This window comes from Tachypleus tridentatus, chromosome 12 (genome assembly GCF_004210375.1).
Source record: "Tachypleus tridentatus isolate NWPU-2018 chromosome 12, ASM421037v1, whole genome shotgun sequence".
NCBI lineage: Eukaryota > Metazoa > Arthropoda > Merostomata > Xiphosura > Limulidae > Tachypleus > Tachypleus tridentatus.
Genome location: NC_134836.1, coordinates 110,844,103 through 110,870,634, shown reverse-complemented (window position 1 = coordinate 110,870,634; position 26,532 = coordinate 110,844,103). Strand labels below are relative to the sequence as shown.

Sequence of the window (26,532 nt, the reverse complement as noted above, 5' to 3'; positions counted from 1 at the left end):
TATGCTCCCTTGTTCTACTGTTGTCTCTGCTAGACATGAAAAGTTTGAATGATAAATACTATCAATACCCTTAATAAACTCAAGCACTTAATCAAGTTCCCTCTGAAGTTTTCCTCTCTAGAGAATTCAAGTTCAGATATTTTTAGTTTGTCCTCATAGGACAATCCAGCCATCCCAGGTATCATGTTAGTGTCTCTTCTCTGAATCTTCTCTAACAATTCAATATCTTTGTTGAGGAAGAGATACCAAAACTGTATAAAGTATTCTAAATTTGACCTTGAAAATGATCTATACAGTAAAACAATAATACCTCTTGTCTTGTATTCGGTATTTCTATATATACTACTCCAAATCCTATTAACCATATTGCTAGCTACAATACACTGCTTAGGTGACTTAAGTGATTTTTTCTATCACAACATCATGATATTTTTTTTAAGTGCAGTATTTAATATATTCATATTTAAATTTTAAGAATAATTTGAATTGAGAAAACCCACATCACATTTTGGACATGTAAACATCTGCCATGTGTTGGCCCAATACATTAAATGATCGAAATCTCCTAGTAAGTGTGCAGCATCTCTGATGCCGTTAACAACCCCAAAAAACCTTGATGTCATTTTCAAACTTCAAAATTTCATTACTCATTCCAGAATAAATATCATTAATGCAAGTCTCAAAGAGCAGATAACTCAGTAAAGAGCCCTGAGACACACTACTTGTTTGTATGACCCAGTCAGATCTAATTCCATTTATTACTGTTTTGTATCCAATTTAACAACATTCCTCCCAGAACCACATATTTAGTTTTTCTAGCGAGTGTTTTGTAAGGCATCTTATCATCAGATGCTTCCTGAAAATCAAGGTAAACCAAATCCATGGTATTTCCTTAATTAACTCTTTTAGTAACATCCACAAAGAATGTCACAAGACTTTCCCTTACTGAAAGCATGCTGGCTCTTTCACATTATGTTAATCTGCTTTAAGTAAATTTGTAATACATCTTTAATTACACACTCCAAACACTTTCCAACTACTGATCTAAGATTAACTGGCCTACATATCTCAGGATGGCTGGTATGGATATTAACACTTTTATTAATAAAGCAGAGAAGAATGTTACAACCTTCTTAGGTCATTTTCAGGTTAATCATACCAGCTGTCCTGAGATACATTTTTACTTTAAGTGGGTTTCTCATCATCAAGAATAACTGGCCAATGATTGCCTGGGAAATGTTTATCACCTTCTTTAAATATTAGACCAACATCCAACTTCCAGTTTTCTAATACTCTTCCACTACTCAATGACTCATTAAAAGTATTAGCTAGTGGTTCATAAATATAATCTTTAAGTTTCTTTAAAACTCTGTGATAAAAGTTGTCTGGTCCATCCATGGATTTATCAATTTTCATGTTTCCCAATTTTAGTCTTACAGTTTCAGAACTTCAAATGATATATTTTACATCAATACGCATGTCATGTATACATATCAATTTTTTACCTTAAGTTCTTACCACATCTGTTCAAGATCACCTGCCAGCTCTTTAACCAAATCTACAGAACTAGATCATGTTTCATTCCATCAAAATTATCTTTACCAAAATTTGGAATTAGGATACAATTCGTCTTCAATTTTACATGTAATAAAATACCAAATCTAATAGTTCCATATCTGCATGTACTGAAAAGCTCACCAACTGCAACTCTATCCTATTGACTTTGGAAATTAATATAGAATATAGATTCCTTTATTCTAAATTCTGTCACCAATTGGTGTACAAAAGAATTCTGAACAATTTCCAAAAGCCTATCCCTCTCATTGTCAGATGCAAAATTATCCCAATCGATACCCCTAAAATTAAAATATCCCATAATAACATCTTTTCATTGATATCCATTAACACTAACCCAAGCTGACTCAACCTTATTGCTGTTATCTTTAATATATTCTAACTCAACAGAATGTAGTTCACTCCTCACACATAAAGCTACTACTGCCACTTTTTTTTTTTCAATATTCTGTATCTTGTAAATAATCTGTAGATTGGTATTTCAAACAAATTTCCTTCATCAAAATCGTTCAAACTTAACCCAGTCTCAGTGATGCCCATAATATCAAAATCATCAGCTTTTCCCAGATGGGTATTGATAGATAAAATAATAAACTAATTGGTTGGAACAGGTCCATCTCATGTGGGATCTTTTCATGATGTTGGAGTAAAATAGATGCCTCTGTTCTCATTAATTACAGTTGCAGAAGGTTCTATCTCTGCTTCTAGAGGTGAGAGTGAGAGACTTTGTCCAAAAAATGTAAAATAAATCAAAATTACTCTTCTTTTCTTTCCAAAATGATTTCAAATTGTAACATGAAGCTATACTCATAACAGTATACATCTATTTACAATTAAACTTTACTTTTCACCCCGTTTGACTACCCTTTGAACTGTAACTACTATTTGTGCCATTATAAGTTGCATCACTCAATATGCACATAGCTCTCATTATGTTATTGAATTACACTTCCCATGAACTACTACCTAGTTGCTTGCATTCTAGTCTTGTAAAACATTTTTATTACATTATTATTATTATTCATTTCACCTAATCTAATCTTAACTAACCTTACAGAATCTCTATTTTTACATTTTAATTGCCTTTAGAGTATTGAATAAAGAATAAACAGGAAAAACAAGAAATAAAGTACTTATCCAATTTCTTTTTTTTCTTGGTGTCAAATGTTGAGAACACTTAAGCATATTTTTGTAGTAATGATAACAATGTATGAAATATTTTGTTAATTAACTAATACACCAAAGAACATAGACTAATAACATGCAAAAGGAAGAAACGTTTCTCAAACAATTACAATATTTCTGGCTTTTCTAACTATGCAACAAAAGATGTTACAAATTCATCCAAGTTACCTGTTGTGATTCCCATGGTAACAAATGTTGTATTATAAGAGAAACTGACACTTGTCTATTCAGATGTAACTTAATAGATCAAACCTTGATTTTCTATTAGTTACAGGTAAAATATACTTAAATGTAAAAGACAACTATTAACAAAAAGAGGATGTGACAGGTGGGTACAGCAAGAGGGGTCTGATATTCTATGACAGCTTTGTAACCATACAAAATTGAAAATTATGTTTTGTCTGAGCAATCAAAATTTTACAGTGAGTAACTTTAAATTTGTACTTTATGAATGTGTGATGGATAAAACAGATGAGAAAAGATGCCTAGAAAAAGTGTCACACTCGGAGAAATGCAGTATTTTTTAAATATTACCCTGCAGAATTAATACCTTTAAACTTAAAGAATTAAAATATGGATTATTAGTTGAAACTTTACACTGTTAATTCATTTAATGTAGTCATAAAAGCACATTAATAAATTTTGAACATAAGACACTAAAACTTTGTTTCATGCACAGTAAAGGATACCCAGGGCAAAAGGGTTAAATCTCAAATTCATATATTAACAAATTAGAAAACAGAAGTTTATTGAAAACAAACAAGTAGAAACAACAGAAATCAAACACAAGTTAAAAGTGATATTAATTTGTGATCAGTCATGGTCCAAAGTTTGTTACATGAAGAATGATTTAAAAACATGTCTATAGAATAGAATGCCAACTGAGAAAGTTAGAATAGTGCTAGAATGGCAGAAGTAGTTAGCAGTACTAGTAATAAATGACACAATATGATTGATGGAGGGTGGTCACATGATCAGCACAGGTTCTGAAATGGTGAGAAAATAAAGGAGTAGAAAGACTGGTGCACTGATAGCAAACATTTTTTATAGCAATGCTTGAAGTGCAAACCAGGACTGAGATACCTCTGGGTGAGAGGAAGTAATGTTGTTTTGGAAAAAGACATCAGTAGAAAAAGATGTTGCAATGGTCTAGAGTAATTTTCCACTACAACCAGAATAGAACAAAAAAAAAATAATAATACTTTGACAATCACAGAAATCCAAAGGGTGACTTTTAAATTATTGAAATACAAAGTTGATAACTTACCACACAGTAAATGAATGTGTGTGAGGCTAGGGCTTGAAATTAATGTTATGAACAATACAATATATAAATTCAGAATAATAAATATTTCAATTAATAAATGAATCAGGAGTAAAAAAGCAACAACAAAATCACTAACAACAATTAATAATAATCTTCATCAATATCTTGTGAAATAACTTGTGAAAACTCAATGTAAGATTTTCATTCACTTGTTAGATCACAAGATTACAAACCATGTAACTGTAATTTTCATAATGTACAACATTTATGATATCTGTACATCACCACCAGGGAAAACTGATGCCAGGTTCACACTACATGCATGTGTACTCAAATTAAACATGATCATTTAGAAGGTAAGCTGTTATTTTAATGCAATTAAAAATTCAGAGATAAGCTGGACAATAGAAGGAATAATGAATGAATGCTAACAAAACAGTAACCAAATATAAAAACATAATTTATTATCTCACAGTGTTGATGTAGCCTCTTTCTTGTAACTTTATTATACAAATTACATGGTTTTAATTTTGTCACGTGACAAAGTATGTATATCTTACATTAGATGTAAGACAATTATGGTAAGGTACTCATGATGACTTAATCTTATACTTATTTTATTAATCCATATTCACAATGTTAAAACTTTAAGAAAACATAATTTTTTTATACCAAGCAATTATAGCCACATTTATATTCTCTGAGCACGTGTCTTGACTGTATAAAAGGATCCGAGAATGGTATCTGTAATAATTAATTTAAACTCAGATAAGCCAATACAAATTTAACAGGTGATTACACACTGTTCATTAACAAGTCCCAAAATTGTTTTATAGAAACAGCTGTATAATATGCATAAATTTTGTTCAATAATAACTGCTATTCAAGTTTGATAACAGCTGATTAGCACATGTCATTTATGTTCAACAGGAACTGTTGCTCAGAAGTGGTACCAATTGTAGTTGTAAAATTTGTTAAACAAAAACTGATGTTTACATTTTGTACTAGCTGTTTAGTATGTCTCATATTTATTAAAAAAACTGATGCTTAACTTGGTAGTGGCTGTTTATCTTCTTAAGATTGTGCAACATGAAAAAAATATTTAAACTTGGTAAAAACTGTTTAACACATCAATAGACATTAACCACCTGTTAACAGGATTAAACGTAATGTATTTCTGTATCAGTTCCTGTTGAATTGTCAGAAACATGTTAGACTCAACATAGTTCAAGAGAAGCTAACATAAGAACACTAACTTGTCAATAAGTAGTTACACACACCATTATTTCTTTTACAATGATATATATACATAGATTCTTTTTCAACTCTCCTTTCATTAAACACAAAAGGTGTTAATATTACTTGTAAACCTGGGCCTGACATGGCCTAGCGCGTTAAGGTGTGCTCTTCGTAATGTGAGGGTCGCGGGTTCGCGCCTGGCCATTAATCTTTTTAATCTCATTTAAGTGTTGCATATTTATTCATTACACCTTTATAATTGTGGTTCCTTTTTTACAGTTTTAATCTCTCTCATTCAATTTGACATTGGACAATGGCCAGAACATTAAATAACTCGACACCAGGAGTGGAAAGGCCAACTTCAGGTGACTAACGCTACTGTTTGAACTACTCGTTAGTTGTCCTGGCGAGTTGTTATTATACTTTTGCTGCATATCATTTCACACTTTTACTACTTTACTTTTTAGTACTGGCCATATTGACTCATAACCCGGAACCAGGACTGGAAAGACCAACTTCAGGTGACTGACGGTGGTTTTTATACTTACCTGTTAGTCTTCCTGGCAGATTATGATCATTACCATTCTGCTACAGGTAGTCCTTTACAACTTTGTTGACTGGATGTCAACATTGGTTTTTACGCCATTTTCTGTTTTAATTGCTGTTTTCTTTTTACCTTCATTTACTTTTACAAATTTTACTCCATTTACTTGACTTTATCTTTTTACTGGACATTTGGCTCTTCATTGTTACAATTTTGCTGTGTATCTTTTAAAACTTCTATTCTTTTACATTTTGATACTGGTTGCTATGACACATAACCCAGAACCAGGACTGGAAAGGCCAACTTCAGGTGATTGACGGTGGTTCTTGAACTTACCTGTTAGTCTTCCTGGCGGGTTATGATCATTACCTTTTTGCTAGAGTAAATACCTTACAACTTCTTATACTCTGCCTTCTATCTTAACATTGTAGACTAGGTGTCAACATTGGTTTTATACTTTTTTGTTTTACCTTCATTTCCATTTATGTCTATTACTACATTTATTTATTTTTATTTTTTTTTGCATTTTTTACCGAATGTCTGGAGCAGATAGCCTCACTGCTTTGTGCCATAAAACACTAAATCAATCAATCAAACCAAAAGGTGACAGTATCAGCAGGTTTTAGAAATGTTTCCTGTAAAGAAAGAGACTTAGGGTGACAGGAATCACTCAAAGCTTTAATTTCATCCAAATTAGAACAAAAACTTTGAAAGTTTCACTGTATGAAATTATCCATTTTTAATTAGATGGAGGAGTATTGGGTGAAGAACTCTTCTGCTTGCAACCACATTGCTTTTTTGTAGTGGGAGGTCTCTTGACCTCCTAGTAACCTGGAGTTATTTATGCATATCTCTGTCAGCAGAAGCAGATTCAAGTGACAAAGAGTGTGAATGAATAATTGTTCTGCATCTGGTTAAGTAACGTTGTTTACAATACAAAAATGTTCTTCCTCTTTCACCTACATAAGGCAAGAATGGAAAAGAGGGATAAGAAACACCATGATGCAGTGAGGGTCAAGTTGACAACTGTATGTATCAAGGTCTTTACAACCACAACAGGCACACAACAAAGAATTATGACAAGATTATAACTTTGTATGTTCACACCTTTGACACTGGAAACAATTGAGAAGGTTAGGAACATATGACTATATTTTCTAGTAGTAGAAATATCCTCTCATGATAGAAGCATGAGATGTGGTGATGTAAATGTCAAAATTAGAACACTGGTCAGTTACATAATTCTGTCCTCAAAAGTCGAGATGTGTCGTAAAGCAGAAATTCCTTTGCTAGAGAAACCACTGAGTATCTACAACTTTAAAATGTTATTTTAATAGCTCTCTCAACAATAACTCTTCATGAAGAGTTCACAATAGCATGGGGGATAACCTCAATAGGAATTTTGACTTCACAAGGAGTTTGCTCAGCTATGGCATAAATGTTTCAATCAAGATGCCTCCAGAACTTTTTGTCTGACTTGAGAGGGACAGCAAATCCCTCTAATCTGTTCTGGACAAAAACATGTGACATTTGACCTAAGGATTTGACAGTATAGGAATGTAAACTTAGAAACATAGCTACAGGAATTGACTTTGATGGTGACTGTAGAACAGAGGTTTCTGTAAGTAGTCACTTACCAAATAAGGAAAGGAAAAATATTCTGTGCCCTCTGACACTATCAACCCTGGAGTCTCAGTCAATTTAATACTGAGTTTTCCAGTCAAACTTAAAACTCTGAGGTAAGTTCACATTAACACAGATCAGAGATTGCAACTTTTCTTAATGTAACTCTTAGAAAACAAAAATTATAAAAATTAATAACAATAAAATTAGTTTCAAGTACTTATTTATAAATATTTACATTTTATATTGCTATTACAACTCAAAGCCTTCTTCTTTTAACATAAAATATAAACAATAAATTTGCATATTCCCTGATAATTGTTACAAAATCCCTCATTCCCAGATCACTTACATGTTTCTTTTCAATCCTCAGGCTAACAATCTTCAACCTGTATCTAAGTGAGGGCAGCAGCAGTCTCCAGTGCATATCATGGAGTCCTTCTATACCAAATGTTCCAGCATAAAGTTGGCAACTGTAAGAACTGTTAAAACTGCATAAACACATTACATCTTTAACAAGTTTCTGATTTGATCAGCATAAGAGGGATGTAATTTTTGTCTTATAACTAGCATAAACAAGTTAATGGTAATATAGAAATACTGCAAGTGCATAACATTGCACTTCATGCTGTAACAATCTGAATGAAAATGTAATGAACTGAAGTATGTATTAAGTCAATATAATTAAATATAGAACATCATCTGCTAACCAGTTTCAACAACAAGCATGTACAGTGTGAATGTTTAATATACAACTTCAACCCTTCTATAATTGTAATTTAAATGTTATACAGTCTGTTTGCACCCTAACAGTATCTATGAAAATTAGTTGTGGAGAAAATAATTCAACCTACTCTATAAACTAACCTCTGAAGCTTCAGAACTTGATTAAAATAAACTATAAGTAAAATTTGAAAAGTCTCGATGAAAAGGATCTTCCTGGTTATAAAGTTTAGCATATTCTGCAAGTCTATAAAGAAACTACACTTCTATAATATTATATATACAACTAATTATGGTTGTTTACTACATACTACTGGATCTTTTGATATAATTATAAAAAAATTTGAGTAATGTCAAGATAAACAAAATGAAAAAAATTCTCTATATTTCTAATGACTTGTAACAAGTTCCTTGTTATATATATTTGAACTGCTACATTTCTAGTCAACAAAACACAATGCATGATAACACTACTGCTGAAATAATTCACTAAAAAATATGTACCAGATAGTTTCTCAAAAAGTACACATCAAGTGAAAATTAGCTCCAGATAGTTTAAAGTCAATAATTTAAATACAAAATACAAATGAAAATAATATCAGCATCATTAGTCTATTAGTTGTAGCAACCATCAATGGTTCAATGGTTGAAAGTAACACTCACAACATGGTCTTCAGAAAGATCATAAGACCATGCTGTGTAAAAGAGATTACAATATACATATGAATAAAGCCAAGCAAGATCAAGATTTTAATATACTGGAAGCAAATTTTATGAAAAGACAATTTCACCAACCATACAAATAAAGATGTATAAATGTTTGTTGTGATTAATTTTTATAGTACCAAGCTAACAGGATTATGGATATTCATCTCTTCAGTTATTTTCATAATGTATTTTATCTTGTTAAAGTGAAAATTTATGTTAGTATTTTCCTACACTGAAAATGTATTTCTGGTAGATACCTCCTTACACAAACTAGCTTTTCCTGACTAGTACTGCTCTCTACTGGATCAATTTTCAAACCATATCACTAGCCCTGCATCTCCTGCTTGTGCATACTTAATGCATGTGATCATACAGCAGCTCTCTGAATCTGCACTCATTAATCACTTCAGGATCGATCAGAAGACCTACACCATTTATCATTGGAAGTGAGGAGGCAGAGTAGGAAACCCTAGCTTCCTATATAATATCTCACCTCCTGCCACAAAATAGCTAAATTTTCACACAGAACTGGTGAAAGTCTAACACAGAAACAGGATACCCCTATAGAAAGTGCTAAAAAAGACCAGAAGGCATGAAATGAAAAGCGAAAACAATGCACCTCAGTGGGAGATCACATCCAACCTGATTCAGGTATACTCTTTAATGACACTACTGTGAACTTAAAAGTTTGAAACATGAAGGAATTCCAGAACATGTATAATCAATGAATGGGACTCCTGTGTGTTGAGTGACTAGGATGCAACAAACCATAGTGGTAGTTCAATCTCAAGCAACACCAGACAGTAACTGGAATGCTATATCAGATTTGCAGTAGGTAGAGGAATGCCTACCTTTTCTCCTTGAAATGGAAATTGGTAAAGAAGTTGAGCTTCCACATGAGATTCCATCATCATTTGCATGATATCCAACCCAACCAATACCAGGTTTATTTAAAACTGGCACCCAGCAGATTGCATGAAGGCGGAAAGCTCAGGCAAGATGTCATAAACCTGATAGGAACAAGCATAGCACTTTTGGTCTGCAGTACAAGGAAGATAACTGGTTGTAAACAAGTGAGAAAATATGCAGTATCCAGCTACAAACAACACAAGATCTGCCAGGAACTGACATCCAGCCAATGGTAGGAAAAGGAACCACAAAAGTGACGTGCATCTCCAATCCAAAACCTGTTGGCTACTGGCATTCATCATTCACTCCACAGTAAGAGGAAGGAAACAAGCCAGCACACGAGAACTTACTTAGCTGTACCATTTCCAACCCTAGATCCAGCAATAGTTAGGAGAAACATCTCAGTCCGAGAGGCAAACTGCAATTATAGATGTTTGATATATACATGACATGGTGGAATGCTTCAATTAAAACCTGGTGGCATCTGGGATTGATCATCAGTTCCAAAGTAGGAAAGACATCAAGATACAGAAAAAAAAATAGATATATAGTAAAAAATATAGCACAGTGCAACAATTAAAAGCAGAAGCAATCTTAAACTGTACATCAGGTCAGTACTAGGAAGTTCCACATGCCATCAAAACATGCATAATGCCACCCCTCTACTCTCAAATAAATGGTGTGATTTATCGCAGGAGGACAGGCCTCCATGATACAACACTCAGGAACTGGTAAGAGCTCTCATACTCCACTATAATAAAGCTTGAAAAAATGAGCATTGGAGACTCAAGAGGACCAAGTAACTGGAAACAGTGTAACAAGCGGCCTTAAAATTCTATATTGAAAAGCAGAGCTACCACGTTGATAGGGTATATCAACAAAAACTTGGAGGCATCTCGAAGTCAAAATCAGGTCTGCAGTAGGAAAGACTACAATGTAACTGACAACTAGTATTGTCACAGGATGGAGAGTGTTTCCCAAAAATAAAGTATACAGGTCAGACTCCACTTCCCACAGAGTGAAATCCATAATATAAAAACAAAAATATCCCTGAAAAGTCACACATTTTTTAAAACTGGTAAAATACCAAAATGCAAAACTTGAACAAAGTGTAAAGAAAAATGAAGTCGCGAGAATAACTGAAAATACAGACAAATCTGTGAGCAAAAAGTAGCACGTATGTACAGTACTACTTCCAATTAAGAAGTGATTTGGTGCACATGTTGAAAGAGTGTTGGTTACAATAGGAGTTATGTCAAGCTTCCATTAGTGAAAAGCTGCTTCATGATCATTTGAATATGAATATGCAGAAGCAGGATATTAAAGGATAATGGTATATGTTAAACATTTGTGCTGACAGAGAGCAATACTAGTCAAGAAAAGCTATTCTGTGAGTGAAGGTAAGATATCTTATCAAAATAGTATATTCTTCTCACTGTTTATGACCAAAATACAATTCATATAGTACTATTTTTATGTAAATAAATATACCTGTTTTAACATCTACACTTTTTTCTATACAGCACTACATAATTTACAAACAAGAACGTTATATAGCTAGTATATGTAATTGAACTAGTTATCTGCGAGCAAATACTGTACAGTTGTAAAGTTTTACTGTAGTAATTAAAATTAATTAAAAACTACTCATTTATAGTTTTGGTACATAAAATAAAGATTACTGAGAAATAAAGACAATATATAAATTAGCTATGATTGTTCAATTAATACACTAAATCTCCTGGCTAAAGATCTATAAAAACAGAATATTAAAGAACATACACTGAAATAATGAAATAATTTATAAATAACCACAATAACCATTTGCTTACTTGTAAAACAGTAGTTACATTTATGCTGACTTCAGTATTACACATGCATGAAATTTCGGTAAAATTATAAAATTAAAACTACCACGACTCAAAAATGTAACAAGACCTACTGATTGAAATGACAGGTTGCTTTGATTTTACTAAATGTAACAAGATGTAATGAAGAAAAAAATTTATGTATGTTCTTAAAAACAAAAAAGCCACACAAATGGTTTGTTAAAAAGGTATCTCTGCAGGATAGGTAGGTTCTTTGGAAAGAAAACTGGCTAGATGGAAGAGGGTTGTTACAAATGGAGATCAGTCAAATTGGAATAATGTAACGAGTGGGATACTTAAAGGCTTAAGGTTATGGCACTCACTCTTTTGGATTTTTGTAAATGACAAAGATGAAGGAAGTTAACAGATTAATTAAATTAACTGATGATACTTCAGTTTTCCATGTTGCTGGATGTGAGTAGAGTACTACTGCCTTATAAAAGTATTTGGAGAATTTGATGAGTTGAGAAAATAAATGGGAAATGACTTTTAATTTTAACAAATGTACAGTAATTCCTGCAAGATATCACAACTCGAATTATAATTACAGTTGTGACAGGATTACTCTTAATTGTGTTATGGAAGAAACAGATCTAGGTATTCTGGTTGATCAGTATGAAGTCGTTTTAGTAATGTGCCATTCCTAGTGGCAAGACAAAATAGGATTTTAGGTACTGAGTGAGTTTGTCACAATCTTCAATAGTCACTCTGTTGGCTCCTTTAAAGGATTGTAGTATAAACTTAAATTTTGTTGCAAACAATTCCACTTTAAACCTTATAAGTTAAGATCAAGGCAAAACAAGTTATGAACCAGTGTTTAAAAGAGCTTTACCTAACAAGTGTTTGACCACTGATAGCAGAAACTGTTTGCACTGTGGCCTAAAATTCTAAAGCTGTATGGTCACTAATACTATACACTGTACTGGTAGAATGAAGTACCCTCACCAATGTTTCTCCAACAAAACCAGTGTCAATTTTCCTTACTTCAAAATGATTGCAATTCTTTTCTCTCTCTGTACCAAGCAAATTCATAAGTGTTTGTTTGCATCTTTTAAACTGTTTTGTTTGTAAAATCTCCTTAAGATTGTTATTATAAGCTTCTCTGTATCTTGTGCTAAAATTAAAAGTATAACTCTGTTTAATATATAATTAAGTGTTCTAAAGGCTTGGCAACAGAAATGAAACAAGCAAGCTTAGCATGTTTAGCAGTTTATCTCAACAGGCCAGCTTACCTGTTTCTCCTGGATTCAGTTACAGATATGTAAAAGTTAACTGCTGGAAGCTTGTCTATTGCATTTTCAACAACAGCAACACTGTCAAGCCACTGATGACAGCAAAAGGACTTTCGGATATAGTCCACTTCCTTTAACTATGGTGAAACTGTTTCTTCTCACTGGAATGTCAAGGAAGAAGGTATGAAGACTATTTAAATCCAATCCTGAATCTTTCAAACCTGCTTTCAATCTGTGAATTGTTTAAAGTACTCTCAGTTTAAAACAAACAAAGCTTACCATTTTCAGAACAAAGTTGTTACTTTGATTTACTACAGAAATGTTTACTGTTCAAGTAATGACTAGCCCCTGATAATTCAGTGGTATGTTGATGGCTCATAAAATGGAAATAATAAAACATGTTTTGATACCTACAATTGGAAAAGAATGCATATTGTTTAACTTTGTGCATTAATTAAAAGTCAAAAACTAATGCAATTTCACTGACATTGTATCAGTCAGTCATAACCCAATGAGATTAATAATGCAAATATGACTAATTAATTCACAAAACATAACAAAATGATTCCTTTTGACAACCAAGATGTTCATTTTCAACAGAGGTAATAAAATGTTTCCAGTGTCTTGTACCTTCAAGTTCAAGTTGGTCCAATAGGGTCAACATTCTCTAACAGTTGTGAAGTATAAAATTAAATGTTGATTAGAAGAAGAAGAAAGAAGAAAAAAAAACTGAAATAAAGTTCCATTGAAAATCAATTTCAATGCCCTCACTTTTCTTTTCTATATTTTTAAATATTTCTTTGGATTGTCAATTTTGTTCAAATTTAATTTTGTGTGAAGACATGTAATGCTAAAGCCAATTTTTCAAACACATTTGAATGGCAGTAGCCTTCTCCAAGAGTTTGGCTAGTACAATAGAATGTATCCTTGTATGTGTAGTGTACATGGAATATTTAAACCCAAATGTGGACTTTCTCTTCTATAGAAATAATCTAGCTTTAGCCTAGATTGAAATATGTTAAATGCAAGTAATCAAAACTTTATAAAATAATGTGTTTATAAAAAAGAGAGAGAGACAGAGGACCTTTAAGAACTTTCATATTGGCTTCATCATTTGACCTCTTATTAACTCCAGTGGCTCAACAGTAAGTATGAAGGCTTATAACACTAAAATTTTAGTTTTAATGCCTGTAGTGAACATGAACTGAATAATCTGTTGGAGAGATTTGTGGTTAACCACAAATAAATACTCCACCCTCTCATCCTGGATATGCTCCTGTTCTTGTTCCTTTAACTGAAAGAGATTGTTTTGTTTGACCAACATGAGCATTATTACAAGAATAGGAATGAATTAAATAGCCAACTTGTTATAAGCTTCTACTTGACCTTTCCCTTTGCTATGTTCATTCTAATGTTTGTTCATTGGATTTTAATTTGTTTCGTTGTTATTATATTTTAAACACCCTATTTCTGATTTGTTATTAAGGAACACTGTGGAATCTTTATATAACAACCACTGCTTAATTCCTCTGCAGTTATTTGCCCTATTTATTTCTGTTCAGTTTTAATTTTTGCAAAACAGCAATATATTAGGAGTACTTCAATTTATCATGGGGAAATGTATATACAAGCGGACACTTTTTGGTTTACAAGAGTGACTTGCCATATGATTATATGTGACTAAAACACTGGAAAAAAGAAAGTATGATTATAACATTTTTAAAAAGAAGTGTATGCCTGAATGAACTGAATTTAATTTTTCATGACAATATTCAATATCATAGTCTCTAGACTCTACATATAAGGATGCCCAAAGTACTCAAAAGGCATATTACAAATACACATGTCAAAAGTCAACAATGAAAATAGTTTTATTTTAAAAGATGATTGTGATTTACTTTCATATGTTTCTTTACCCAACAACATTAAAAAGAAACAAGTTGTATTCCTTTCAAATACTTAAGTGATAAACATTATTTTGATAAAACAGGCAATTTTAAATACTCTATAACTTTTTATTTTCTATTTACATAGATTTTATTTTAATTTTTTTATCGGTGTGAAGTTTGTGAAAATTCGGGACAAGAAAACATAAATCGAGTTCCACTGTCTCTTATTAGTGAAGAAAATCGTCCGATCATAGATGTTCTTCTGTTGTTGTCTTGCATCTGGCTTTCTAATTCGGTTAAACACTTGTCAAAAAATTCTTGTGGATCTAAATATGTTTCAGAGGCTTACTTTTCTCAATTTTTCTTTCTACTCTAGTCGTCGGAACACTCTGACTCTGATGATTTCCTTTCGTGAAACAAATCTTGCAGTTCTTTGAAGTAAAGAGGTCTCTTTGATTTATATTTCTTGAATTTTTTCTTACGTCTACAATGTGAAGGTACCTCCTTCCTTTTAGTTAACAGAGTTTCTGATATATATGAGATTATTGGTTGATATTTATGAGGCTGTATTGGTATAAAATATTTTGTATGTGATCCTTCAAGACTCGTGATAATGTTTGTTATTTCATTTGAGACATTACTATTTTGGATGTCCTTCCTGTTGGTAAAACATTCGCCTTTCTTTCTCTCTAAAAATAACAAGAATCAGGATAGGTTGATGTTAGTTATCATTATATAGAAATTACCTCTTGGAAGTTAATACAATGAAACTACCGATAACTGGGCTATATCAATTTAGTGGATATCAATTAAAATACGTTTTCGAACAACACTTTTATTGAAATATCCAAATTTTGAGCAAACTAATTGACTCTATAAATTGATTTCTAATAAGTAAAAAGGGAAGGAAATGTTTATCTTATGCATATCGAAATATTTACAACTTTACTTTGGGGAAACACTCTGTAGAAAGTATCATATTTTTCTAGCACTAAACAGAATAAAATGTAAACAATTACTAAGAAGCGTTATTAGAAATTTGAGAATTTCAAAAATAATCAAAATGAAAAAGAAATTGAAATAAAAAACGTTGGTACTAACAACTATACTTTTGAGAATGATAAATTGCGTGATGTATATTTTAATTTAGTTGCTGCAATTATCGAGAATTTCACTCTACGTTGTTCTTGTTGGTTTTTTTTATCAGAAAACTTCAAAACGGACTATCTGTGTCTGCTCGCCAAGAGCATTAATACCAGACTATTAGAGTTATAAGTATTCGGTCTTATTACTGGGCTGCACCAGATGTCCTTAATCTATAGGTGCCTCTGTATTTAAAATTCGAATATTTAATATTTGTTTGGAAGCAGTTTAACATCGAGATGGCGCTGCGAAATTCATCAATATCGATTTGAACTAAAACGCAAGAAGAATACAAACACGATAATCGAGTAACTTGGCGTCAATAATTGACTCACACTATGTATGACTCTTACAAGGTTGGGCCCGGCATGGCCAAGCCTGTTAAGGCGTTCGACTCGTAATCTGAGGATCATGGGTTCGCATCCCCGTCGCGCCAAACATGCTCGCCATTTCAGCCGTGGGGGCGTTATAATGTGCGGTGAATCCCACTTTTCGTTGGTAATAGAGTAGCCCAAGAGTTGGCGGTGGGTGGTGATGACTAGCTGCCTTCCCTCTACTCTTACACTGTTAAATTAGAGACGGCTAGCACAGATAGCCCTCGTGTAGCTTTGTGCGAAATTCAAAAAACAAACAAAACAATACTAAATTAGCAATTGTAGTATATGAAGGATGGAAGTCCTCACATTATACATCATACGTATATATATGTCTCTCTACTATTAAATGGAATAAGTACAACCCAACTTTACGAGGTAATGACTCATAAACAGAGTCATACAGTACAAATCTATAGAATAAACATTTATTAAAGGTTTGGAGACGGCTTGAATGGTGATGAAGAAAATGTTATTTTATACAAGTACTAGTCCCCTGGACGGAATTTACGTAACTTCATAATTAATGAAAAGTCATCTAACGACATGAAGAATTGTCTCCCTTATATGTGACCAGATCAATGAAAACCATGAGATAAAATACTGATAAAACGCCTTCCTTTCCCCGTAGCGGGCTTAGAACTATAATTTGAAATAGCTTCTTTCCAAGTGGAACCGTTTTAAAATGGCCATATTAGAAGCATCTTTCATATATCTTCCCAAATGTTAATACAGTAAAAATATGTAATTTTTACAATTTTGTTGTTCATACATTTCACTTTATACTTTGAGTACATAGATTAACAAGAATCTCAGGTTATACTTTTGTTGCTAAGCGACATGGCATAAAGTTGTTGTATTCCTATACCAAGTTAAGATTCATCCGTAACTGTGTCAATAGCGCAATATCTGTGAAAACACATGACTCATAAACAGATTCAATAGAGTACAACAATTTCGAAAATGTTTTCAGATGGCTGCAATGATAAAGAAGAAACCTGTGTTATATGTATATATCTACACACAACGTCTCGAGAAGTTGTTATCAAGTATCCATTTAAACCGACTACAATTTCCTTCTAAAATCGATACCGCACCATTAAATTGAAACGTTTCTTATGAGGTGGAAGATTAGAGTGTAAAGTTTATAGCCTTAATATATTATATTTATAACGGTGTCTAAACTTCACGCAGAACACCAGCATAAAAATGTATAGAAAGTAAGTAAACATATGTGACTGAAGGTACATTACATTCTTGTTATCTTCGTCTATTTGTGCTCTACCCACCACAGCTATCGATAGCCGGTTTCTAGCATTGTAAGTCCCAGACACTCGGTATGAAATGTGATGACATTTCCCGTTATCACAATACTTACTTCAGGAAGATGAAAATTCGGAACTTTTTTGGCCCTCTTCTCTTTTACACTTTTATATTTTCTCTTCTCGTTTCTGATAACAGACTGATCTTCATCTTTTTGTGGTACAAGTGAATATTTAATTTTTGTTCTGTCATCTTTATTCGCATGGTCTTCTGTGTTCTCTGATTTTACTGCTTCACATCCACAACAATTACACTTCCAAATAATGACACTACAAAAAAAAAGCGCGAATAAATAACATAGATGATTTAATTTGACTGTTATTTGTACATTAGTGTTATGTCAATTAAAAATGGAATATAATTATAATCTAGAAATAATAATATTTAACAACGACAGCCACAGATACGTTCTCTCTCAGTGGAACGTCAGTAAGTATATGAACATATAACACTAAAATAGGCGGGTTCAGTTCCCCACGGTGGAGATGACAAGTAGTCCCCTGCTGCATTTCTTTAAAATAAAGTTAACAAATGTAAACAGGAATAAAATGTTATGGCTTAGAGGGATAATTTAATAATTATTATACTTGCTGATAAATTTCAATTTTAAGACCATATTGAAATAAACTGGAAATCATTAATTAGTTAAAGAACTATTTTGAATGAAAATGCCTTTTATATTTATCTCAAGTACTCGAATTGTAATAGTTTAGGTTACCCATATTTTCACGTTTCAATTTCAAGTATTTCTACTGACACGCACAATACCTTGAGGTATTTACATATAAAAAACAGGTTGAACAATAACATACTTACAAGGAATGTTTTTCATCAGAAGAACTTGTAATATTGTAAAAAGTGATCCACAATTTAAGCTTTAAGTGAATCTCCACACTTAAAATACACTTTATTGTAAACTAATGATGCTAATTTCTCCTTACATATTTCTTATTAATGCAAGCGTTTGTAACCCTTTGATTATTTATCATTCTAATTAAAATAAAGTAACTAACATTTTTTTTATTTCTCAGCCCCTATAAATTCATTATTAAGTATATACACACATGGTTCAACTATTAATAACATAGAAATTATATTAAGATCTATTCAACAAAACATAAAAAAATACTGTTTTGTTCTTGCCTTAAAGAAATGAACAATAGTGGTACTCCTACTGCAACAGTTACCAATGGAATCGGATATTCTAACATGGATGGTGCTGAAATGGAAAAATACAAGTTAAAAGAAAGTTAGTTTTGTGCAATTTGTTTTGTTATATGATAGTATTGGAGGAGGCTACGTTTCATTTGGTATACTTACAGTGAAAATAACAAGATAACCACAGCGTTCTAAGTTACTGGAATCGAAGAAGTTCCACTCTTTATTCAAACACGTATAAGTTTAATGCACATGGATAAAACATTACGGGTAAAGAAGTGTGAAGTATCACTTTAGATTTACTTTCTTCCTTGATAATCCAAGTAAAGATATTAACTTATCATATCTTATGAGAACCAAATACACTGACTGTGTTTTCATATCAAATCAGGATAATCATTTGATGCGTCACATGACTGACCACCATTACAGCATATATATATATTCGTAACAATGCAAAAGTGACGAGTTCTCAGACTTCCAAGGATGTATGATTGTTGACACTGACTTACTAGCAATTTGTAAACTGAATATTGTTTATATGTTTCTCTATTCAAAGAAATCTGTAATTAGTGTGTAAATGAACTACAAACGAAAGAGAATATATTGGAAACTATCGGTAACAATTCGAAGCGAAAGTGCATGGACGGTTGTTTTGTTGTAAACAAATCTAAAACTCTGCTCTAGACAACAAGTTTTTCTAAAATAGTCAAGGTTTAAATAATACAACAATACTAGGAGGAGGAAAATACTTATGACATACAATTACTGATCCAAAAACTTACTTCAGACAACAGAAAAGCTCAAACTGTGAACAGTGAATTAGTGGGAATGATAGACTTGGTTTGGTGAATCATGTTTTACCTAAGTTGCTATGAGTGGTGAAATGGTAAGAGATTTATTATTTAGAATAGAAAATAATGTCCACAATGTACTGGAATATTATAAGAGATCGGGTCTTCACACATTACTACATTTTTTACCTTCATGAATAAGGGATTGAAGAAATTTAATGGGAAGAAAGAACAACACGCGTCAATACAAACATCGCCACAGTAATATTTTTACATCACGACATTTTGTCACCATCCTTTCCACACATATTGTCTCACGTTAAAGGTACGTTTTACGTAATTTTATATGTAGCATAACTTACTTTTCTTTGGAGAAGGAACGTATGTTTCTTCCTCCGTTTCTGTTTGACTTGGATCTGAGAAAAAAGTTTGAAATATAAACAATGTTAACAATTAAAAACAAAATAATGGATGAAGTATATAATAACTAATTTACTGCTTACTTTGTTCAAAACATTTTTTCCTTTTTCGATTTATTTAAAAACTAGAATTCACAAATACTGATCACACATATAAACGCTTTAAAGGAAAGCACAACTTACAACACAGGTTATTTCTCAGTGTGAATCCTTCAGGACATTGGTGGTTTTCATTAGGTTGTACGCATGCTAAAATAAAGTATAATATTTTTTGTAGTTCAAGTATTGTTGACATAATAAATAATATTTTGCACTATTTGTTTGGAATTTAGCATAACACTACATCATGCGCTATCTATGCTCTGCCCATCACGGATATCGAAACCCGGTTTCTAGCATTGGAAGCACGCAGACATTTTGCTGGGCCACTAGGGGAATTTTTGACCTGATATGACACTTTAGGCTCATAACAAATTATTAACTACTTTTCTTCGTGAAAGCTCATACACTGGAAATCCTGTAAGGTATAAACAAAATCTAACAAATATAGTTGATGGCTTATCTTGTTCTTTATCTACTGTATCGTAAGTCACAGGAAGTTTCAAATCAATGTATTTTCATAATTAATAATAAATAAGGATTTACAATGCTAAAGTTGAGGGTTCGATTTCCCCTCGGTAGGTACAGCGGATATCTCTTTGAAGCTTTGCTATATGAAAAACGCAAATTTTGGTAAGTAAAGGCCCGGCATGGCCAGATGTGTAAAGGCATTCGACTCGTAATCTGAGGGTCGCATGTTCGAATACCTATCACATCAAACGTGCTCGCCCTTTCAGCCGTGCTATAACGTGACGGTCAATCCTACTATTCGTTGCTAAAAGAGTAGCCCAAGAGTTGGCGGTGTGTGGTGATGACTAGCTGCCTTCCCTCTCGTCTTGCACTGCTAACTTAGGGACGGCTAGCGCAGATAGCCTTGTGAAGTTTTCCGCGGAATTCAAAAACAAACAATCGTAATTAAAAATATATACAACATGACTGACAGAACAATAAAGTGAAGCGTGAAAGAGAACATAAACTAAAAAAATTAAAATTATTTTCAAAACCATGCGTGTTTTCTGCTTTACGGAATAGCGAATAAACAACATGCAGTGCTGTATTTATTCTTGAATTTTTTTTCATTAATATGTGACGTGTTTAATATTAACTTCCAACAAATGAAGATGTCTACCCAGATCAGAATTAAAGATATGCTCAGTAACAGATATAGTTAATCAAATAAGCTCTTCAAACTTTCTTATTTCAAATGATAAGAATGTATTGTTTCATCGCTTGGATGTGAAAAGTGGCTAAACAATGTCTCTGAATACCAGAACTTACTGTGTGTTTGTAACAAAAGAAACATTTTTCTGCTATAACACTGTAGCACTTTATAATTTCAATATTTTCACAGACGATTAAAGAAATCATTCAACACTTTTTATTTTTTAAATTATTTGTTCTATGACTTGTAAAGAAAACAACAAAACCTTTCTAATTTCTAACATAAGGTTATCTCGTTTTCTGACTTCACGGAATGTCTAATTTCATTAATTGTGTAATGCTATTGATTACATTTATTCATCTATATATATATGTATTTAGTTATTGTATATAATAATAATAAACCAAAAATTATTTCGTAATGATAAATTTATATCCAGACAAGTTTGATTTTCAACGTTTTAACACTTCAGGTTTAACGCGGAAACAATGGCGGTGAGCTGTATGTGGGTAGTTGGAAAGGTGATTTCATGGATTTTGGAAAATTAATGTACAATCATTAAATATATATCGAACTTATAACACTTTACATAAATTGTAGTAAAAATGGATGGAATCCGATTCATAATATAAAGTGTGTTTTTTTTAACTTCTAAACACTACCAAAATCGATTCTTATAGGCATTTACCTTCCAAGAAATGAGTGATAGAAATTGGTTTGTGTGCTTTTATCTCCCAGTTTCTTGAGTATTCAATAATGCACTTATAAGTACCGGCATCAGAAATATCAAATTTATCAATCATCAAATCACCCGTGGCTTTGTTTATGCGAATTTTCTCGTCATCTGTTTCTATTACACCGTATGGGCCAAACCAATAATACCTGAAAACATCAAAGGTATAACATTTGATCTTATAGTTGTCAGGGACACATGGAATAAGCTGTGGGGCGCCAAGTATAATATTTTCGGGTTTAAGTTTTATGTGCCCAGGCACTGCTATTGTTACAGCATATAATGCCATAAAAAGCAATGTTTTGAAAAAGAACTTCACCATCTCAAAATCTTAAAGTTTCCTTGCAGTAGTATGTTAAACGTTTTACAAAATGTCTCCTAATTATCTGCGTTGCTAAGATACTGTTTCATTGTTATATTATAAATATTGTAATGACGTAAGAACCACAAACAATATGTCATATAAGTTACGGAGTTACCGATTAACCACTAAAAGCTGATAAAAGTTACGGAGTTACGGAATAAACGCTAAAAGCTGACAAAGTACAGAAACTAAAAGGTGTGAAATTTATGATGAGGCTACAGAAACCACAATTCCATTTTTAAACAGCTTTGATATGAATATAAAATATACAAATTCAAAAATGTGTGAAAAAAACATCTAATGTTTACGTTATTTTTATTACAAAATAAGATATTGTTGTTTCCCAACATGCTTAGAGGCAACAAAGAAACACCACGAACAATATATCATAAAAGTTACGGAGTTGCGGATTAAACACTAAAACTGATAAAAGTTACGGATTAAACACCAAAAGCTGACAAAATACAGAAACTAAAAGGTGTGAAATTTATGATGAGGCTACAGAAACCACAATTCCATTTTTAAACAGCTTTGATTTGAATTTAAAATATACAAATTCAAAAATGTGTGAAAAAACCTAATGTTTACGTTATTTTTATTTCAAAATAAGGTATTGTTGTTTCACAATAATACTTGCTAAATAATCACAGTTATTGTTGTGAAAATAGTTCAAACAACTCGCCTGGCAGGTAAATTACATAACTTAAAAACAAGCCTCTGAAAGACTCAAACCACACTTTTATCTTGCAATTCACATGTGATTTGTGATTCGGCACTGGAAGAGTGCCGAAAAACATATAACAGCAAGAAATGGCCACTACTAAACAGTATAGAATTTTAACTGCAGTAAGTGGAGAATTAAAATAAATGCGCACAAAATACAAGTCATATTATTTACAAAATCGTACAAAAAGAAAACAAATTAATATATTAATATTACAGTTATATCTAAACGTGACTCTCTTACAAGTAACAATACAAAAGGACCTGGCATGGCCTAGCGCGGTAAGGTGTGCGCTTCGTAATCTGAGGATCTCGGGTTCGCGCCCGCGTCGCGCCACACATGCTCGCACTCCCAGCCGTGGTGGCGTTATAATATGCGGTCAATCCCACTTTTCGTTGGTAAAAGAGTACCCCAAGAGTTGACGGTGGGTGGTGATGACTAGCTGCCTTCCCTCTAGTCTAATTCTTTAGACTCAAGGTGTGTCCTTTGTACTCTTCCAAAGGGTGCTTCTTTTCTTCCCTTGCACCAATTCAGTGTGTGATTCTATCTGATTATATAAGCACAGCTGATGTACCATTTTAGAAGTTAGTTTTTCTATACATAAAATGTACTTCCTCTCCACTCAAAATGAGTGCTTCAATTCTCCACTAAAACTCAAAACAGTAATTTGATAGAACTGAATAGAGGAAGTTGCACGTATAATGAGTGTATAGCACTTTCCTTTGAGGAGGATTATCCATGATAATTTGCATGAGAGACATTAAAATGAGTGATTTCCAAAGGATGGGAGGAAAAAGGCTTGTGGCATGTTTTTCTTCCTTTTTTGTCACATAGAGGGCAGCACTAAATGAGACTAGTTATATGAAATACATTTTCAGTATAGGAAACATAACTTTCACTGTTGCCATGGTTAATATCTTATTTTGTTGAAAATCACCTATATTTTCATGAAAATTGGGATCATCTAGAAATTTTTCCCTCTCTTCAGTATATTTTCTTGGCCTCCAAATTAACAAGGCTCCTTATATCCAATTTTATATTGTAAGCCTCGATATGGATGTATCATCCAGTTGTAAAAGAGACCCAAGGCATCTCTCAGTCCTAACTTGTTAATTTGGAGGCCAAAAAAAGATCCTGGATGGAGGGAAAAATTTCTAGAAGATCCCAAAATATTAAAGAGTCAGTGAGTTTAATACAAAGGTAGATAAAAAAGATTGAAGTAGGTGATGCAACTTTGAACATTTTACAGTTTTAAGTCATCTTTATCATACTAATAAGATATAGTGTATAATGTAAGCCAGTGGTGAAAAGGAAAGGATGGTTTTCTGTGGACAAATATTTAGTCCCATCTCTTAAAGTAAGGTGTACTTTTTCTGAATTCAGCTTGATAGTGAGGATGAATCACATATATTAACCTGGTTTTGCTTGTGTTATTCAGTTGTTATATTGGTGAGGTACAATGGATGTATAATGTAAGTACTGTGGTTCCTGGGACACAAACAGCATAGCATAAAGATAGACTTTAATACAATAACAGTTTCCTTACTTGACTATTTTCCGTATATTACAACAAAGGAATTTCTGTTGAATTAGACAATGACTGAAGATGGAATTTGGTCATTTAGCAAACACATCATGCTATGATCTTTTTATGGATGATTTATGGACAAAATTGAAAGTGCTTTTGTTGTTATTTTTAAAGCTTTTAACATCTGGGAAAATAAGGTTAACACAGTATATGCAAATCAAGAAATTTTAAGAGTTTGGAAAATTTGTACCTTATGGACCATGACACTTTAATGTTATTACCTTAAAATTGAAACTGTTTATTTAAACCACATCTGAAACATAAAACCATTTTTATCAAAATCTAATTTCAAAGATACCCAAGAATAATTAACTTCTTAAAGTTTTAGGTCAATTAGGAATTGTATTTTTTTAATGAAATTTAGTTTTCTGTGAAGAGATTTATTTTTGTTGTTGATTAATTAATGAAATTCTTATTGTAGTTTTGTTCTTATTTATTTTTCAGTTGTGTAAATAATCAGAATACTTAATACTTTTACACAGTATTATTTGTTTAAGGGTTAATTTATCTTTTAAGAACAATTTTCAGGCTTCCTGCTGCTCTTGGAACTATTTCATTGTAAATCATGTTCAGTTTTGATGGCCATAATAATGCATTATTATGAAAATACTTCTTTCATTGTAGTAAGTTTCTACAAAATGAGGTCAATCTTATTCCACACATTTTGATAAACTTTTCACATAATCTCCACTGCATTTGGAGGTTGGCTTTCTAGACTATATTTAAGCAGATCAAAGACAAAAATGAAACAGCATTTTATACTTCAATAAAACTGAATTGTGTTGGCAATCCAAATATTTTATGTTAAGGCCTTCAAAACAAATACAGATAATAATTATTTACTAATGGATATAAACTAAACTGAGTTCTTTTTTGTCTTCAATAGTGTTTGCTAATTCAGAACCTGTTAGAGGGTTTGAAGAAGGTGCACTCCAGATGTGCTTTGCTGATCTTAGGCAGGTTAGTAAACCTTTACAAAACTCTACTATTTAAGTTCATATTAAAAGATATTACAAGTAATGTAAACATTGCTTTTGGACTAAATACATTTTATGTGGTTGCTGTAGAATAGTCATTAATATTGTATACGTATGTAACATAGGCATACATTATGTATATAGATATGTAATTAACAGTTACATTATGGAAGACATTAAACCTTGAAGAATGATATATGCTCATAGGAAGAAAAGTATGCAACTCTCATGAAATGCCTTTCAAAAATGAAACTAGTTAATGAAAATATTTCCTTAAAACTTGATAACAAACTTTCATTAAAGTAAGTAGTTTCAGCAAAAGTTTTATTTTGTAAATATTTTTTGGATTTTTCTAATAAAAATTCATTATTTAATGTAGTTATTTACACTTGGACTCTGAGTAGTTCACATGCAGAGTAATTTTTATATAAAGAATACTTTTTACCTTACAGTTTTTATATTTCATTTGCATAACCTCTAGAACCTCATAAATGAACATCAGTTGTTGTTTTTTAAGGTAAATGTTTGTACTTTATTTTCTCTTTTATGCACTGTATTACTAACTCTATTTATCATCATCAACAGAGAGTGCAGGGGAGATGTTTTTCAAATTAACAAATAAAAATGTGTACATACCTTTTACATCTTTATAGAAATTTATTAGTATAGTCATCTTTTTCACATATTCGTAATTTAACGTCTTTATCTTTTCGTTTATAGTTTATTTTTAACTCTCCTTTAAAATTCTTTGTCACTATTTATTCTGATATGTTAACTGATACCAATAGGCCTTTTATGAAGATGTTATTTTGACAAATTCCCCACATAGGTGTGTTGCAAAACAGGATGGCTGTTATGGATACCATCTTGTTTATAAAGCTTTCACAATCCATGTAACAAGTTAAGCTTATG

General features: G+C 32.1%; 3 protein-coding genes and 2 long non-coding RNA genes across 38 annotated transcripts in view; 3 read left to right on the top strand and 2 right to left on the bottom strand.

Annotated features, from left to right (window-relative positions):
- The window catches only part of LOC143235329 (exocyst complex component 6-like), a 189,465-nt gene that overhangs the window by 65,707 nt on the left and 97,226 nt on the right, over nucleotides 1-26,532 (top strand). The window lies entirely within an intron of this gene.
- LOC143235331 (exocyst complex component 6-like) overlaps nucleotides 1-26,532 on the bottom strand; it is a 59,277-nt gene that overhangs the window by 20,500 nt on the left and 12,245 nt on the right. The window lies entirely within an intron of this gene.
- LOC143235335 (uncharacterized) lies at nucleotides 4,316-8,158 on the top strand. The gene is made up of 3 exons (XR_013019085.1): nucleotides 4,316-4,383; nucleotides 5,546-7,549; nucleotides 7,807-8,158. It is a non-coding gene; the product is annotated as an uncharacterized LOC143235335 (long non-coding RNA).
- LOC143235334 (uncharacterized) lies at nucleotides 4,470-7,910 on the bottom strand. The gene is made up of 2 exons (XR_013019084.1): nucleotides 7,786-7,910; nucleotides 4,470-4,771 (listed from the first exon to the last, which is right to left on the bottom strand). It is a non-coding gene; the product is annotated as an uncharacterized LOC143235334 (long non-coding RNA).
- The window catches only part of LOC143235328 (exocyst complex component 6-like), a 95,943-nt gene continuing 92,932 nt past the window's right edge, over nucleotides 23,522-26,532 (top strand). For 4 of the 18 annotated variants that reach the window (XR_013019045.1, XR_013019044.1, XR_013019047.1 and 1 more), the window contains exons 1-2: nucleotides 23,533-23,964; nucleotides 25,530-25,603. Coding sequence is in view for 8 of the 18 variants with exons in the window: in XM_076473382.1 (XP_076329497.1) it covers nucleotide 24,412; nucleotides 25,530-25,603 (75 nt within the window). In the remaining 10 variants the exon portion in view is untranslated. The other 14 variants (XM_076473382.1, XM_076473381.1, XM_076473375.1 and 11 more) reach the window with 8 other exon arrangements.